The sequence below is a fragment of the Desmodus rotundus genome, chromosome 11 (genome assembly GCF_022682495.2).
Source record: "Desmodus rotundus isolate HL8 chromosome 11, HLdesRot8A.1, whole genome shotgun sequence".
NCBI classification, from domain to species: Eukaryota; Metazoa; Chordata; class Mammalia; order Chiroptera; family Phyllostomidae; genus Desmodus; species Desmodus rotundus.
In genome coordinates this window covers 33,273,686-33,292,621 of record NC_071397.1, presented here as the reverse complement: position 1 = coordinate 33,292,621, position 18,936 = coordinate 33,273,686, and the positions used below count along the sequence as shown (strand labels likewise).

Sequence of the window (18,936 nt, the reverse complement as noted above, 5' to 3'; positions counted from 1 at the left end):
TTAGAAGGAAGTATTGTTATATCCTTATTAGTTCTTACACATTTGTAAACCATGGACCATCCATCATTTACATAGATTTATAGTTTAATTTCTAAAATTAATTAAAGTATAAGAATGATTATGTGACCTTACAGCTTTTAATAACACTGTTCATCAGTATACTGAGTAACTTGGCTGTTCAGAGCTGTCAGGTCTTACGTTATCTATGATAATATTTAATTATGAAAAAGTTTTTTTTAATTACTTATTTTTACTTGATTTTTTAAAAAGATATAATGTACTTTTTCTTCTTCCTTTTAAAAAACTGGTGTGAGGTCTCTAAGTTTTATATGTAGTGGAAGCAATGAAAGCCAAATTCAAGAATACTAAGTATATTGTTAAGGGAGATTTGGCAGAACTTGGGAACTGTCGAATGGTGTCAGGATTTTGAGCTTGCATGCTTGGGACAGTGGTGGGACCATTTCCAGGTTTCAAAAGACCACAGTTGGGTGTTAGAGTAAGGAATTCAAAGAACCATCATTACTGTTTTTTTAAAGTTAAGTTTTAGTAAAACATAACCAAAAAAGATGATCAAATCATGTATGTTATGTATATTTTGAAAATTAAGACATGCATGATTTCACCAATGAGATCACCATGATTTCAAACAGAAATTGTGAGAGTTTCAGTTGGGAAGGAAGAAATACAACCAAGTGAATGTACCTAGGAATACAAAAATCCGCCTGGGATTGGAGATAAGACCAGTGACAATTTAGGAAGGGGGTAGTGTAGTGGATGTCACATGATATGGGGCAGCATGAGGCTATTGTCAGAAAGTAGCACCAGAGACAAAGGTAAAATACACTAATATTTGAGCCTCGGTTGTATGACTATCCAAAAACAATGTTTTTAAATAGAAAAGACTTGCCTCAAAGTAGAAAACCCTGCTTGATTCATATTAATTCCTTTTATGTTCTTGTGAGCCACCTGGTCATCTAATATGGAGCATAATTAGCAAAGCCCTTTTTATCATGTCTGGCCTAGGCAGCTTTGTTTTATTTACTTAATTTTATTTTTTATTATTTTTTTAATCCTCATTAAACAATGTGTTTAGTGACTTTAGAGAGGGGGAGGGAGAGAGAAAGCAAAAAAGAGGAGAAAGCAAAAAAGAGCAAGAGCAAATGAGAGAGAGAAAGAGAGAGAGAGAAAGAAAGAGAGAAAGAAAGAAAAACATCAGTTGGTTGCCTCCTGCATGTGCCCCCACCATGCCCCAAATGGGATTGAACCTGTAACCTCAGTACATGCCTTGATGGGATGGAACTTGCATCTTGTTGGTATACAGGACGATGTTCCAACCATGAGAGCCACCTGGCCAGCACTAGGAAGTTTTTATAATTTGATATCTTAATAAGACTTTTAAGGGGTAAACTAAAACTTGATGTTGGAATTTATTTTTTTGTCTGTAGAAATGAGTTAAATGCCATATATAAAAACTTTATGAAAATTTGTATTATAAAATTTTATTTCAAACCCTAAAAGTTAATATGGTCCTGGGATAATATCTACTTAATGACAAAGTTGTATTTATATTTTAGATGAAAAATATGAACATTTAGTGGTACTGTTTAAAACATCAGTATATCAACTATTGGTGCTAATTTTATGTTAAAACAAATTGTCTTTTAAATTGATTTCCATATTTCTAAATAATTGAATAGTATGTATATTCAAGATCATGGGAAGGACCAGTGCCATCTAATGAAAGAAGAGCAACTTCGGGGCTAGACAGATAAGATTCTATCACTGTTATGGATTGAATTGTGTCCCCCAAAAGATATGTTGAAATCCTGAGTCCTAGTACCTGTGAATGTGACTTCTTTGGATATAAGTCATTGCAGATGTAATCAAGTTAAGGTCATTTGGGTAGGCTCCTATCCAGTATGACTGGTGTCTTTATAAGAAGATACAAGCACAAAAGGAAGATGATGTGAAGACAGAGACAGTGGAGGCAGAGGTAGGTGAGGCAGCTGTAAGCGGAGGAATGCCAGCCCCTGCCAGAAGCTGGGAAGAGGCAAGGTATCTTACCAAGAGTCTCAGAGGGAGTGTAGACATGACGACACCTTGAATTCACACTTCTAGCCTCCAACCCTGAGAGAATAAATTTCTCTTGTTCTAAGACCCCCCAGTTTGTGGTAGTTTGTTAAGGCAGCTCTAGGAAGCAGGTATAGTCACATACCAGATGTTTGGTTTGGGGCAGTCATTTAAACTCTGAATCTCAATTTCCTTTCTGTAACAGATTGAGAACAGTTCTGGCATGGAGTAGACATTTGGGAAATAATACCTAGCTTTGCTATTGCTGTCTTTTCTTTAAAGATAGTTTACATTTGTATATTACCTAATTCATTTCTCATTTACAAATGTGATATTGAGGATTACTAATAGAATTAGAAGTAAAAACCTTGTTTGTGGCTCTCATTCAGATTCTCTAAGTTATGGAAACATGCAACAGATTTCACATGGCCTATGGAATTTTATTAACTTGTTCTGTAGCTGTAAATTTAGAACTTAGCTGATTTTTTAAAACTAATCTTCAAAAATAAAATAACCTAGAGTGACTGAATTTTTAAAAATTCACTCAACTATTAACTTTAAGAGTCTCTAAATAATTTAAATATGGATGTTTATTTCCTCCACCACCTCTATCTGATGAGCATTTCTGAGGGGAATTTTTCTACATTGATGTCTTACCTATTTAATGAAAAGGAAGCAGTTAAAATACTTTCCGAAATGGCGTTCAGTGCAGGACACCCTGCTGCCTTATTGTGCCCGTTTTACATCTCGTCTCACTCTCACAGTCCGTACTCACCAACCTTTCTGTGAGAGCCTGAGTTACACAGATGACTTAGCTTCCAATCATAGTAACCTCTCTGGAAAACTCAGTGACATCCCTCATTTTTGAGCCTTGGGTAGGAAGCAACATAACTTGCATTACTTCCTCTGAAGCAAGAATGTAGACAACTGCTCAGCCTTGATAGACTTCTCCTTTTTGCTTAAGGTCTGTCAGTGACACAGCAGAGAAATTTGCTGCTGTGGTATCACACCAGTGGCACTAGTATGACTTATAAAACTAAAGTATCTGCTCTAATCACCTAGAGCGAGGGTAATGTCATGCCATTTCTATCCCCTAGCTGATGCTTGTCCTACCTGATGTCAACTGAATGAGCTTCCTCGTTGCTACTGGTGTTGGTGTACCTCATGCCCATACCAGTGTCCTTGCTAAGGTATCATCATCGCTTTCAGTGCTGCCATTACTAAGAGTTCTAGAATAGTGTTGGAGTAGCCTTCTCCGTAGCTCTGTGCACACTTTGTCACCTGGGCTACAAAGTTACACTGGTCTAGCTTATAGTGGCTCAAAGTCATAAAACCTACTTCTTTAGTTTCCATTCAGCAATCTGGTTCTACTTTTCTATTTCCTGAGATTTGCACTTTGCTTATTACTAATTGCCAATTGTCTTATAAATGGAAACTGTAGAACAATTAGATACCTTCACTGGAGAACCCCCGATTGGTTCTCACATCTTTATCTCTAACTCGGAGCTTTATTTTAAGTACAGAGTTCATTTATCTTTTGGGTTTGTACATGTACTAATCCCTGAATTAGAGATACATACAGTCCCTTTTGGTACCATCTCCCTGTAGATAACATCCACTCATCAGCCCTCATGGAGAAATTTGCTGGATACTTGATTAGGTTTGATGTTTTCATCGGACCTGTTTTATCAAAACATCCTTTCCATTTTAATGACTGTTTCTTTTTTTATCCTCACCCAAGGACATTTTTGATTGCTTTTACGGGGGGTGGGGAAGAAAAAATTATTGATATGAGAAGGAAACATCAATTGGTTGCCTTCTTATACTTGCCCCAACTGAGGATTGAACCCTCAACTTGGGTATGTGTCCTGACTGGGAATTGAACCTGTGACCTTTTGGTTTACAGAACAATGTTCTAGCCAACTAAGCCACACCAGCCACAGCAATGACTGTTTTCTATATTAGACACTGAACTTTATGGGGTTGGGTTCTGGGCTGAGTCCCTATTGCCTGGACTGTACAGGCACTCAGTAAATATTGTAGGAGTTCAGCACAGAGCTCCCCAAAATGTGCCACTTTGGCATGTGAATTGTTTTGAGCTGAATGTAGTCAAGACCCTGCAGGCTTACGAGAAACTTTTACCTCTGTCTTAAAGAATTAAAATTAGGGATCTTATCCATAATAAGAGTTATGAGTAGAAATAACTTTATAACATATCTATGTGGCAGAGCAAACTTGTAATTATTGAACATCTGCTCTTATTGTCCTGCAGTGACCTTCCTCCCCTCTGAAGCTCCAAGGTGTTCTTTTCCTCAGAAGGTCACATATACTTCATTTTCCCTCTTGTCCCTGAACCTCTTGTGTATGTGGGGTATCTGACTCTCATGTATGTAGGATTCACATGTATAGGTATGTATTAAATTTGGTTATTTTCTCTTTGATCTGTCTCATGTTTGTTTAATTATTAGACTAGCCGAAAGAACCTAGGAGAATAGAGGAAAACTATGTATTTTCCTCTACAATAGTAAGTTAATGAATAATTACTTCATGATGGGGCATTTAGGAAGACGTGAAAGTTCAATTTCCTAGACTCGTTTAAAAATCTGTTCTTATATAAATATTTGGTTATGTTAGCCTCCTGAGAAATCTCTCCAGCTTCTGCAGGATGTTTTTAACACTCAGGGTTACTTAGCTTTCAGAGACTTTGTTGTCCGTCAGTAACCAACTATGGATAGCTTACACAGGAAGGGAATTTTTTAGAGGGAGATTGGGTAGCTCCCACACAAAATGGTTAGGAAGTCTAGAGAAGCATATTTGGAGACAGGTGGGGAGAAAAGGAAGTTTGGAAACAGAAACATTGGTTTAGAAGCTACAGCCGCTACTGGGTTCTTCTCCCTGCTAGCTACTGCTGTGGCTACTAATCTAATCACACTCACTTGTTTGTCTCCCAAGAGTCATTGATTTATATGGAGATTCAATCATCTAGATTTAATTAAATTGATTGAGATTTTATGCTTTTGTACTGGCTTCCTGAAGTTAGGGAGAGGAAGGACTCATTTACCCCTTTGACTTCTGAAGTGGGAGATGGAGCCCTGCCTCCCTCCAAAACTCTCAAAATGGAGAATTCCACAGTACTTCAAAGAGAGCTTTTTAAAAAAATGATTATATAAATAAATATTTTATTTTTTAAAAAATTATTTTATTGTTCAATTACAGTTGTCTGTATTTTTCCCCCACTACTCCCTCCCACCCCAGCCAAACCCACCTCCCTCCCTTGCTTCCACCCTCCCCCTCGGTTTTGTCCATGTGTCCTTTATAGTAGTTCCTGAAAACCCTTTCCCCCATTGTCCCTTCCCCCCTCCCCTCTGGCTATTGTTAGATTGTTCTTAATTTCAATGTCTCTGGTTATATTTTGGCTAAGTTGCAGTTTGGCTAAGTACCAAACTGAGCTGTCTTCGTTACTGTTCAGTTTGGCACTTAGCATTTGTAGTAGTTATTTTTATGTGCTATCTTTGATAAAGATAGTCTTCTAGAAGTCAAAGGGTACTCACTATTCTTAGAAAACAGCAGTGTAGCAATAGAACATTGGGCTTGGAGTCAGAGATCCTTGGTTCTAGCCTAGTACCAGCTATTGCTATTCTGCTGGAATGGCTAATTAGGTCCATGGTTTACAATCACACTAATTTTGGAGGGGAGGGGCAGTTTATTTAGTTATTTATCTTTTGATTTAATCTTTTTTCCCATTACTATTTAGTCACACTAATTTTTTTTTAATCAAATGGTTGTTCAGCCGTACCCTACCAAACAAGCTTTCTCTACCAAATGATCTTTCTAATGTTTTACAGTATGAACAGGCTTGAACATTTTCCAAATCTTTGGTCCGTTTTTGCTTAACATTATTCCATCTCCATTCACTTCTCTCTTCTTGCATTTTGCTATAAGTAGTCAGGTGAAACCAAGCCGTTTCTTCCATATGTTGCTTAGAAATATTCAGTTTTGCCCCTCACAGGTTCTGTCTTCCACAAAACATTAAAACACAGTCCGTCTGTTTTTTTACCACTTTATAAAAAGGATTATCTTTTTTCATTGTCTACATATTCCTCATTTCCATCTGAAATCTTACCAGAATGTCCTTTACCATCTCTGTTTCTACCAATATTCTGTTCATGATTATATATTCTGTAAGAAGGTGGACTCTTTCTCTCTCTCATTTCTTTCTGAGGTCTTACCAGAATGAGACTTAATGTCTGTATTCCTAGCATCATCTCAGATCTCCTCCAGTCTCTACCTGTTGCCCAGTTCCAAAGAAACTTCTGGTTTTTTAGGTATTTTTTATAGCAGCATCCCACTTTTTTGTTACCAAAATCTGCCTTAGCTTAGGATGCTTTAAAAATATATCACAGACTAGAACAGGCATTTATTTCTCACAGTCTTGAAGGCTGGGGAGTCCAAGAGCAAGGTGCTGACAGATTCACTTCCTGGTGAGGACCCTCTTCTTTGACTTGCAGATGGCTGCCTTCTTTCTTTGTCTCTTCCTCTTGGGGAAGTAATGAGGCAGAGTTCTCTCTTCTCGCTCTGTTTTCAATGAAGTTTCTGTTATTAATTTTAACAATATGCTTCAGGGGGTGAATGGATAAATAATCTGGTACCTCCAGATTAAAAAGTAATGTGTTATTAAACCATGAAAAGACATAGAGGGGAACCATAAATGCATATACTTAGTGAAAGACAAATCCAAAAAAGCTACATACTCTATAATTCCAACTATATGACATTCTGGAAAAGGCAAAACTATGGAAATAGTAAAATATTAGTGTTCTCAGTATTAACAGAGAGGGTGGGTTGAATAGACAAAGTACAGAGGATTTTTAAGGCAATAAAACTATTGTATGATACTATGATGGTATATGTCTGTCAGTATAAATTTGTCAAAATCCTTGGAACATAGAACATCAAGAATGAATCTTAATGGCCCTGGTTGGTGTGGCTCAGTGGTTCGAGTGCCGGCCTGCAGACTGAAAGGTTGCCAGTTTAAGTCAGGGCACATGCCTGGTTGCAGGCCAGGTCTCCATTTGAGGGTATGTAAATGGTAGCCGATCAGTGTTTCTCTCACACATCCTTTCCCCTCTCTCTAAAAATAAATAAATAAAATATATTTTCTAGATGAGTGAATTTTAATGTAACCTGTGGCTTTTGGGTGATTATGATGTGTCAGTGTGTAGGGTCATTAATTGTTAAAAATGTGCCACTCTGGTGGGGGATGTTGGTAATTGGGAGGTTGTGCATGTGTGGGGGCAGGGAGTATCTGAAAATTATATGTTTTCCACTCAGTTTTGCTGTGAACCTAAAACTGCTCTAAAAAAAATTATTTTAAATGTTCTTGTAACGGAAACAAAGACTGTCATTTTAGCTATCTGGCCAGGTCGTCTTACAGGAACTGGTATAGTTCAGTTCAGTTCTGACACTAATCATCCTGAGTTATCATCAGATTCCACAGCTAAGGGCATGGTCCCCAATAAGACTGCCACCACTTCAGACACTAGCTGCAAGTCAGGACTCCAGACTACCCACACTTAGGGCCAACTAGCTTACAAATCTGGGAGGTTCCTAATACCCCTCTCACAAGACTGCCCTCATTTCAGATACCAGTTGCAAGTTCAGAGGTCTCTAGGCCACCTACACTTCTAACCAAATGGCTATAAAACTCCTGTGACCCCTGTCAAGTTTAATAATTTGCTGCAATGACTCACAGAACTCAGGAAAATGCTATACTTTAAGTTTATTACAAATATATAAATTGGAACCAGCTAAATGAGAAGAAACATAGGGCAGGTCTGGAAGGGTCCTAAATGCAGAATCTCATGTCCTCTCCCTGTGGAAGCAGGGCACATCACTCACCTGGCATGTCAACGGATTAACCAACTAGGAAGCCCCTCCCCCCCCGCCCTGCCCATGCTTCTGTGTCCAGAGTGTTTATTGGAATTTCATGATATTGGCATGATTGATGAAGCACCAGCCACAGGATTGAACTAAATTTCCAACCTTCCCTCTCTCCTCAGGGCTTGGGCTGGGCCAGAGTCCCTAATCACGTGTAGTCTTTTCTGTGACAAGCGCTGATCCTGAACCATCTTGTTAGAGTAAACTCTAGCTTGAATCAAAGGGCTTACAAAAAACAGATACACTTCTATCACTGAGGAAATTACAAGAATTTTAGAGGATCCATGCCTGGAACCCAGGACAAAGACAAAACAAATTCTTTATTATACAATATAAGGTTTTTAAAAAATGGCAGTCCTTGAGATGCCCACTTTCACCACTCCTGTTCAACATAGTATTGGCAGTGCTAGCCATAGCAATCAGACAAGAAAAAGAAATAAAAGGCATCCAAATTGGAAAGGAGGAAACTGTCTTTGTTTGCAGATGACTTGATAGTGTACACAGAAAATCCTATATACTCCACCAAAAACTACTCTACCTAATAAGTGAATTTGGCAAAACAGCGGGATACAAAGTCAGTATTCAGAAATTAAAGCCATTTTTTTTTTTGTACACCAACAACGAAATGTCAGAAACAGAAATCAGGAAAAAAATCCCATTTGATATAGCAACAAGAAAAATAAAGTACCTAGGAATAAACCTAACCAAGGAGGTAAAACACCTGTACTCAGAAAACTACACAACATTGAAGAAAGAAACTAAGGAAGACACAAACAAATGGAAGCATGTACCATGCTCATGGATTGGAAGAATTCACATCATCAAAATGGCCATACTACCCAAAGCAATCTATAGATTCAATGCAATCCCTATTAGAGTACCCATGACATATTTCACAGATATAGAACAAACATTTCAGAAATTTATATGGAACCATAAACGACCCTGAATATCTGCAGCAATTTTGAGAAAGAAGAACAAAGCAGGAGGGATCACAATACCTGATATCAAACTGTATTACAAGGCCACTGTAATCAAAACAGCCTGGTACTGGCATAAAAACAGGCACATAGACCAATGGAAGAGAACAGAGACCCCAGAAATAAACCCAGGTCTCTACAGTCAATTAATATTTGACAAGGGGAAAGAGGCATAAAATGGAGTAAAAATAGCCTCTTCAACAAATGGTGTTGGGAGAGCTGGAGAGCTACATGCAAAAAAAATGAAACTTGATCACCAACTTACACCATACACAAAAATAAATTCAAGGTGGATAAAAGACTTAAATGTAAGTCATGTCACCATAAAATTCCTAGAGGAAAATATCGGCAGGAACATCTCAGACATTCCACGCAGCAACATCTTCACTGATATGTCCCCTAAAGAAAGGGACATAAAGGAAAGAATAAACAAATGGGACCTCATCAAAATAAAAGGCTTCTGCATGGCCAGATAAAATAGCATTAAAATGAAAAGAGAACCAACTATATGGGAAAACATTTGCCATTGATACCTCAGACAAGGATATATCAAGAACTCACACAACTCCACTCCAGGAAGACAAAAAAAACCAACTAGAAAATGGCCAAAAGACTTGAACAGACTCTTCTCCAAGGAGGACATACAGAGGGCCCAGAGACATATGAAAAGATGCTCAGCATCACTAGCCATCAGAGAGATGCAAATTAAAACCACAATGAGGTACCACCTCACGCCAGTCAGAGTGGCCAACATAAATAAATCAACAAACAAATGTTGGAGAGGATATGGAGAAAAAGGAACGCTAGTGTACTGTTGGTGGGAATGCAGACTGGTGCAGCCATTGTGGAAAACTGTGTGGAATTTCCTTAGAAAACTAATAATGGAACTGCCTTTTGACCCAGCAATTCCACTGCTGGGATTATATCCCAAGAACCCTGAAACACCAATCCAAAAGAACCTATGCACCCCAATGTTCATAGTAGCACAATTTACAATAGGCAAGTGCTGGAAGCAACCTAAGTGCCCATCAGTAAATGAGTGGATCAAAAAACTGTGGTATATTTACACAGTAGAATACTATGCAGCAGAGAGAAAGAAGGAGCTCATACCCTTTGCAACAGCATGGATGGAACTGGAGAGCATTATGCTAAGTGAAATAAGCCAGGCGGTGAGGAACAAATACCATATGATCTCACCTTTAACTGGAACATAATCAACAAAAGCAAAAAGCAAACAAAATATAACCAGAGACATAGACATTAAGAACAATTTGACAGTTACCAGAGGAGAGGTAGGAAGGGATAATGAGGTGAAGGGTTATCAGGAACTACTATAAAGGACACGTGGACAAAACCAAGGGGGAGAATGGAAGCAAGGGAGGGAGGTGGGTTTGGCTGGGGTAGGGGAGTGGTTGGGGGAAAATCCAGACAACTGTAATTGAATAAAATAATATATTTTTTAAAAACAATAAAATAATTATTTTTTAAAAATTTAAAAAATGGCAGCCCTTGAGAAACCTAATAGTTTTGTTTTTTTTTTAGATTTTCAAATATACCATGGAAAACTGAGATTACTGAAAAGTACTTAAGATTAGAAGATTTAAGAGTAGTAACTGATTTTATGCATATCTGTATTAATTAGTCTGGTTTTAAATTATGTAAATGAGAGAATGTCCAGCCTAAGGAAAGGTTTTATAAGAGTTTATATGAAGACATGCCTAGGAGCAAAATCTCAGCTGATTGAGAAAATGGCTCAGTAGAATGGTAGTTTTGTAGTTCCTTTTCTGCATTTAGAATTAAAAAAAGGTAGGGAAGTTCTCATGAAAGAAATCCATTGTTGGTAGATTAAGGAAGGAGGTGAAGGAAGGCAAGGTGGGGAAATCTCTAGGTTGGATAAATGGCAGAATGGAGAAACTCATGTTTGTTTTACACTGGTGGGTACAGGATACTTAAGAATTTACATTTACGCCCTGGCTGGTGTGGCTCAGTGGACTGAACACTGGCCTGCGAACCAGAGGGTCTCTGGTTCAATTCCCAGTCGGGGCACATGCCTGGGTTGCAGGCCAGGTCCCCAGTAGGGGGCCGCAAGAGGCAACCACACATTGATGTTTCTCTCCCTGTCTCCTTTCCCCTCTCTAAAAATAAATAAAATTTAAAAAAAAAAAAGAATTTACATTTACAGTATGTAGGGGTGGTGTATATAGGATTAACGATGAGGGATTCTGGGGGCTTGTGCTCTGGTACCTGCAGTTGTGTCTTCTAGTGTTACAGCTCTTTAAGTCTTTATACATCATACAGTTTGAATTTTATATTTATGATTTTGATACATAAATGAATTTCTTTTAGTGAAAAGTGGAGAGGAATTTACTTGGAAATATGAGCCAGTAGAATAATATGAGAGCCTTTTCAATTTTACTCAGTGTCAAAATAAACACATGACCTTAAAAACGGTTTTTTCTTCTGGGCTGTGGGTTGTTTCATTGAACTCACTTTCCCTGCTAAAAACAAGTTATTTTAGAGTATATGCACTTTCTCCAGGAAAGTGGTTAATTCTATTTTTTCTCTTGCAGATTGATTATACCGGAACAGACCCTTCCAGTCCCTGCAATAAATGTTTGTCTCCAAATGTGACACCTTGTGTTTGTACCATTAACTTCACATTGGAACAGTCATTTGAGGTCTGTATTCCCGAGTGACGTGTTTAAAAAGCCATGCTTTAACAAATATTGATGTTGTGTTAACTTTTTTATTATTTAATTATTTAACTTTTTGTGGAGAAGCCACTTTAATTTATTGGAGTCCATACACTTTTGTGGAAGATTATGTTTTTGCTACTGAATTATGTTGTCTGGTAACTAAATACATGTATTTGAGTAGTTTATCTTAGTACTTTATAAACTAAATTTAAAACATTTTATCTTCTCACTGGAAAATCTTATTGTACAAATTAGTTTTGATTAAGTTTATATCGATATTAACTTATATTTTAAAAATTATTGTTCAAATCATTTTACCTACTTCTAATGTAAAACAAAAGTTTTACTTTAAAAAATAAATGTTAATTCACCCATCATTCAGTATTCTTTTTCTGTCAGATATGATCCATTACTATAAATGCAAACACTTAGTGAAACCTAATTGATCTTTTATGTCTTGATAAGCAGTTAGAACAATATCTCTGTGTGGGGTCTGTGTTGTTTTTTCACTCACACTTATCAGTCTTGGAAATGGAGCAGATTTTAAAAGACACAAAGCTTCAGAACAGGAATGGCAAGACCAGTTTGTGCTCTTCTTTACCTGAAAATTGAGCTTCAAAATTATTGTTTTATCCTTCAGGGAGCAAAACTACTTTAAAACATGCCAACTTTGTAGATTTTTCTACACTTGAATTTTCTGAAAGATAGTGATGACTTTTGTAGTCCCTGGTAGATGACTGCCATCTAGAGGTTGTAGATGCTCTGCTCTAAAATAAAGGAAAATAACGCCTTTTCATAAACACAAGAAAATAAATTTGGGAGAAGACTGATTATCTTACTTTGTTTCAGCAGAAATAACAAATTTAAAATACCATAAAATTCTAGTTTTTTAATGTGATGGGAAAACTATAAAGATGCATTAAGTTGTTGTTGTCAGAACAGGCAGAATTAAAGAAATGAAAGAGACTTGTAATGATTTAGAAGCTCCCTTAGTTTTCCCCCATTAAAAACAATTGTTTCAGAACTTCTTTTCTGTAGAGGTGATCATCTTCAGATTCATTCTTTTGTGGGCTTTGTGTTCTTTCACAAGCCAAACCTTTGAATTGCACTAAAACCTTTTTTGAGAATTTCAAGTAAGTTATTTTGTCTCAGTATTCATTAAAAGAATCTCTTTTTCAGTCTGTAAGTTGAATTTACTGTACTTAATTGAGATGATACTTTTTAAAAAGCGTATTCTTTGTTTCTTTGATATAATTTTGAAACCAAAAATAGTCAGTAGATAATTTTCATATAAACATTTTCTTTATATAGAATGAGAAAGTTTGCAAACATTTGATATTTGAGGATCAAGCTCTTTGTAAATGTTTGTGTATATGAAAATCAGTGAAAGCATACTTGAAATGTTATTGAATTCCTTTTTTCTTTAATTCCTTTTATTTATTTTTAATTTTTATTGAATTTATTGGTGTGACACTGATTAATAAAATCACACAGATTTCAAGTGTACAATTCTATAATACATCATCTGAATATTGTGTGCTTACCACACAAAGTCAGTTCTCCTTCCGTCACCATTTGTCGCCTTCTCCCTTAAATTCCTTTTACTGAGGATAAGATTCTAGATGATACAGGTAGCAACCAGAAAGGAGATAAATAGCTTCATGTTTTTGCGACCTCTAAAAATCTTAGTCATCTAAGATGGCTTTGTGGCATCTTCTAAATAATTTTAGTGTACATTGGTTACCATTCTTTCCCAAGGTGGCTCCACTGGATACATTAGAATACTCTTCTTGATTATTATAGAGTGACTCATTATCTTGGATACTTTACTAATTACCTATATTATATAGTATTCTGTGGAGAAATTTATTATGACCGAATTCAAGTTTAGAAAGTTGATGCTAGTTGGGTAAAGACCAATCTGAATTAGAGAAAATTTAAAATTGAAAGTAGATCAGAATGGGAATGTTTTTTGTTTTTTATTTAAATAGCACTTCTTCAAAGTCTTTAAGGATATTTTCAAAGTTTACTCTTAAATTTTTGCAACATACCTTCTTTAACCTTACAATTTATATTGTTTTAGATTGCTAAGTACTGGTAGAATTCACCCTAGTGCTTGTTTTAAGTTTTCACAAATTCTAGCAAACTAGTAAAGTCCAAAACTAAATAGCTTTTGTATATGCATATATAGTTTGACACTTAATATTTTGATGTGAAAGTTTTTCCCCTTTCTGTTTCCATAGGGCAATGTATTTATGTATTACGGACTATCTAATTTTTATCAAAACCATCGTCGTTACGTGAAATCTCGAGATGATAGTCAACTAAATGGAGATACTGGCGCTTTAAGTGTAAGTAAAATGATGGGATATGAAGTGTAGTTTTTGTGAAATAATGTGGTAATTGTTTAGTTAGAAATGTTAATTTTCTTTTTTTTTTAGAGTTCAAAGCAAAAGATAATTTGTTAGAGCAGCAGTGGGACGGAGAGAAGGTTACTCCACAGGCAGAGCAGCCAGAAATGTTAATTTTAGTAATGCAAGGATGAAATTAAAGTGTTACTTGCCATTTATAGTTTGTTTAGTGAGAGTTTTTAGTTAAAAATTTTTCCCCTGGAATTTACAAAGATTAATGATTTACAGCCAGAGGATGTATTCCTACCAGCTTGTTTCTAGTAGTGTCCTTGGGATTTTTGCTTTATTAATCTGTTTGTAATGGAACTTTGATGACTCTAGCATCCTGGGGATATAATTTGTTCTGTTTGGGTTTGTTCATTATTACTACACTAAGTAAGAATATATAAATAAGTATTTTTATAAATTTCTAATATTGTGTTTTAGAATTGAACGTGTATGCTCTTCATTTTTTAACTTGTGGGAAGCCTGAGTAGTGAAGTTCAAAGGGTAGGTTACTGAAAAATTGTCTGAGGAGCTTTTTGAAAATGAAGATTCCAGAAATCTAAGTCTGATATGTCAGTGCTTACAGGGGTGGAGCTCTAAAATGTCTGTTTTTAACAAGCTTCCCTTCTGATGCCCAGCCTGGGTTGGGAATCCGTGGACTGGAGGATCTTAGATTCCTGATTGTTGTTCAGCTTTCCATAGTAGTGGTTGGTGTACAAGTATTTTATGTTATATTGCTGTCAATCCAACAAACAGTCAGAGTACCAGAGCAATCTAGTGTTACTTAGAAATGATGAATCTCTTAGAATGTAATTTAGGATCATATTGTGACAAATGGGTCCTGGTAAGCAGATAGATGCACTAGGCTATCCTTAGTGGTTTTATTGCTGATGTTTGGAATCTTAAGAAATAACAAGTCTGTATAAGGAATCTTGTTAGGGCTGTAATATTTTCCAATCCAAGTGGGATTTACTCTGTGGGATCCAATTTTTAGAACTCAAATCCAGAGAAGGTGGTGTTCAGTGAGTGACACCAAGTTCCTAGGCCTTTCTGAATTTGTTGATTAGGATCATAGATTGGGTATGTTCAAAGACCCAAAGTGGTAGTCAATTTATAATTCTTTTATTTAGATACATACTCTCTTTTCATACTCTCTTCACGGAAGGTGAAAGAAGCTGAGATTGATCCTTTTTTTATAAACTGCAAGCAAAGCTTTTAGGCTCGACTCGGGATTGAAGAATTTTTTCTATAAAGGGCCAGATAATAAGTATTTTCAGCTTCGTAGGTTACACTGTCTCTGTCAAAGCTTTTCACCTCTGCCATTGTAGGTGAAAGCAGCCACAGACAAGACTTGAATGAATGGGTGTATCTGTGTTCCAATGAAACTTTATTTACAAAAAACTGGCGATATTATCATAATGCAAAAAAAAAAAACAAAAAAAAACTGGCGGTAGGCTGGATTTTGTGTGGGGGCTGTCACTTATCCCTGGACTAGATCAAAATGTATGAATTAAAGACCAGGTGACTTGCAAAATTCTTGAAGATTTTAGGAATGGACAGATTGAAGTCCAAGGTACTTACTAATATTGTGTGCTAGACTTTTCACAGTCTGATATCAACCTACACTCCAGCGTTACTGTTTTATACTTTATCTGTAATGTACTTTTGGCCTGGCTGCACTGGGCCACATATGTTGCTCCCTAATCATGCCTGGTGACACAGTTAATCTGCTCATTTTGGCATTTACATTTTGCTTAGAATGTGGGTTTTACTCCTTCTCTAGAGGTCCTCTCATCTCAAGGCCTGCTGTTTTCTTTAGTGCCCTTTGATGCAAAATAACTTCTTTACATATTGACTTCATTCATATTCTTTCTAGTTACTTCTCACTTTGCTTAACAAGCTGTTTCCCCACATCATCCATTTTTGCCCTATCTAGGCCATTTTCTACCTAGCTGCTATAGTGGTCTTTAAAAAAGTAAATACCACTGCTCTGTTTGCTATACTATAACTACATTTACCTTTTACCTTCTCAGAAATACCCAGTTCTTGCTCAGTGGCATGTACTATTCTGTCTGCGTATAACTCCTCTGCTTGCTCTTCATGTGGCTGTCTCCTACTTTTCTTTAGGTCTACTTATATGATACTACCTCTAGAGACAAACTTTTCCTTATCATACATTCTAAAGTAGCTACTCCCTCATTAATTACTTGTGAGGCATTAATTACTTCTATGGCATTTTATAAATTGCAGTAAATAAATATTTTTTTCTATGTGCCAGTGCCTAGTACATAGAAGGCATTTAATAAATATGTGGAGAATGAATATAGGTGCATGTATCATAGCTCTTATTTCATATTATTGTTGGTCATGTATGGGTCTGTTCCCTTTATTATGTTGTAAGTCGCTTAAAAGCAGGGATTTCATTATTTTTTATGTTTCTAGCATTTTCCATGGTACATGACAGGTATCAATAATTACTAAATGGCTTTTTAAAGCCAGTTACTTCAAAGTACCCAGCATTGCTTAGTTTAGTACCTGATGCATAGGTAGTAAATACTTTCCTTTTTTTAAAAACTTCCTCAAGTGTTTAGTGGCTAAAACGTATTTGCCCTACAAAGAGTTGATTTACATTTAATAACCTTTTTTTGAAATTATAGTTTTCATCAAAACACTCAAATACTAATAAGCCAGTTATATGTTGCCTATATTTATTGTCTCAGAGTACTAACTTTATAAATCTAGATGGCTTAGGGACAAAAAAAGCTGAGAAACAAAGTAATAAAGGTTATTTGTTTTGAGACACGGCTTAATGTGGCCTTGGAGTCCCAGCACAACTCATGTATACACTTAATCTCAGACTTGGTAGAATCTCCCTTTAACCCTGTAGCTGCCATATCTCCTTGAGATCTTCAGTAGGGCCTAATGCCCCCAACCTTGCCAGCATTTCCATTTTCTTTGTACCTGGATGCACGATTTAGAGAAGATTGTTATATTCCAGGAATCTGCATTAGACTGACTTTCCCCCTCCCCTCCTCTCCTCTCCCCTCCCTTTCTCTCCCTTCTGTTTCTCTCCCCTCCCCTCCTCTTCCCTGCCCTCCCATTTCCTTTCCTTTCCTCCTCTTTCCTTCTCTTCCCAGGGGATTTAACCCAGAACTACAAAATTTGAGCTTATCTAGTTGAACATGTTAATTTTATAAGTGAGTCCCGGATAAATCAAGGGACTTGCCCAAAGTCACAATAGTACACCGCTGGCACTAGAACCTTCAGTCTCTTTACTTCCAGTTTAAGATTCCTTCCATTATGTCACAACTTGATTGACAGTAGACTGCTTCTTAATTTTTCTTGGGCAGAAAACTCTTTGTGGTTATGATTTCTGTGTTCATATGAAAGTCAAAAATGTCAATTTGATATATACCTGTATGACAAAATATGTACAGGGAAAAGTTACATTAAAAAGATAATATAGTAATGTTAAGGAATATATTTGAATACTGAAATATGGTGTTATTTATAGTCTACTTATGATACAGCCTCATTTTGTATGCACTGAAGGTGAGAAGCATGTAGGGATTGAATTTTTTAATCAGTAATTGGAGCTAGCACGTAGTTCTCTCAGAGGCCTGGGTAATAATTTCTCTCTTCTTTTCCTTCTAAACATCAGAATCCCAGTAAGGAATGTGAGCCTTATCGAAAAAGTGAAGACAGACCAATTGCCCCTTGTGGAGCTATTGCCAACAGCATGTTTAATGGTATGATACGGATACAAAGATACAGATATAGACATATAAAATTAGGAAAATTTGTATAATCTTATTACAGATTTAATAGTCACGTAAACATGAATGAAATTGAGAAATGCAACAACTTTAAAATAAATATATCAATTAGTAATTCATTGGGGCATTTTAATGCTTTATGACTTCCTTTAGAGAATTCTTATACTTTAAGAATGAATTTTTGTTTCCGGGAAGAAAGAAGCAGAGCCATTGTGAAAACTTTCCTATTGCATAGATGAAAAAAATAAAAGCCAGGTTACCTTTCCCACCAATTTTGAATATATGTACCATTAAAACGATGCTATAGTTGATCATTTAGAGCAGCACATTAAAAACAATAAAAGAAACAAGTGAAATGAATTTGCTTAGTTAAATTTATTGTTGGGGTGACGTTGGTTAATAAAATTATATAGGTTTTAAGTATACAATTCTATGATACATCATCTTTATATTACATTGTATATTTACCACCAAAGGTCAAATCTCTTTCTCTCACCATATATTTGGTCACCTTTACCCTTTACCACCCCCTAACCCCCTTGCCTCTGTTAACCACCACACTGTTATCTGTCTATGAGATTTTGTCTTGTTTGTTTATTTGTTGTTTTCAGTCTTGAGTGAAATCATATGGTTCTTGACTTTTTCTGTCTGACTTATTTCACTTAGCGTGATAGTTTCAAGATCCATCCATACTGTTGCAAATGGCAGTATTTTATTTTTTCTTATGGCTTAATAATATTCCATTGTGTATGTATATCTACCACATCTTCTTTAACCAGCCATCTATTGAGAGACACTTCATTGTTTCCATGTCTTGGCCACCCTGAATAATGCTGCAATGAACATAGCCGTACATATATCTTTATAAATACATGTTTTCAACTTTTTAGGGTAGATACCCAGAAAAGGGTTGGTTGCTGGATCTTTTGGTAACACCATTCTTAATTTTTTGAGGAACCTCCATACTATTTTCCATAGTGGCTATACCAGTTTACATTCCAACCAGTGAATGAGAGTTCTTTTTAAAAATCAAACTAAAAAGCTTCTTCTGTACAGCAAAAGAAACCATCAACAAAATAAA

General features: G+C 36.3%; 1 protein-coding gene across 1 annotated transcript in view; it reads left to right on the top strand.

Annotated features, from left to right (window-relative positions):
* TMEM30A (transmembrane protein 30A) overlaps nt 1–18,936 on the top strand; it is a 34,712-nt gene that overhangs the window by 9,098 nt on the left and 6,678 nt on the right. The window contains 3 exon segments of the mRNA XM_024576627.3: nt 11,558–11,665; nt 13,927–14,034; nt 17,741–17,828. Coding sequence (XP_024432395.1) covers nt 11,558–11,665; nt 13,927–14,034; nt 17,741–17,828 — 304 coding nt within the window.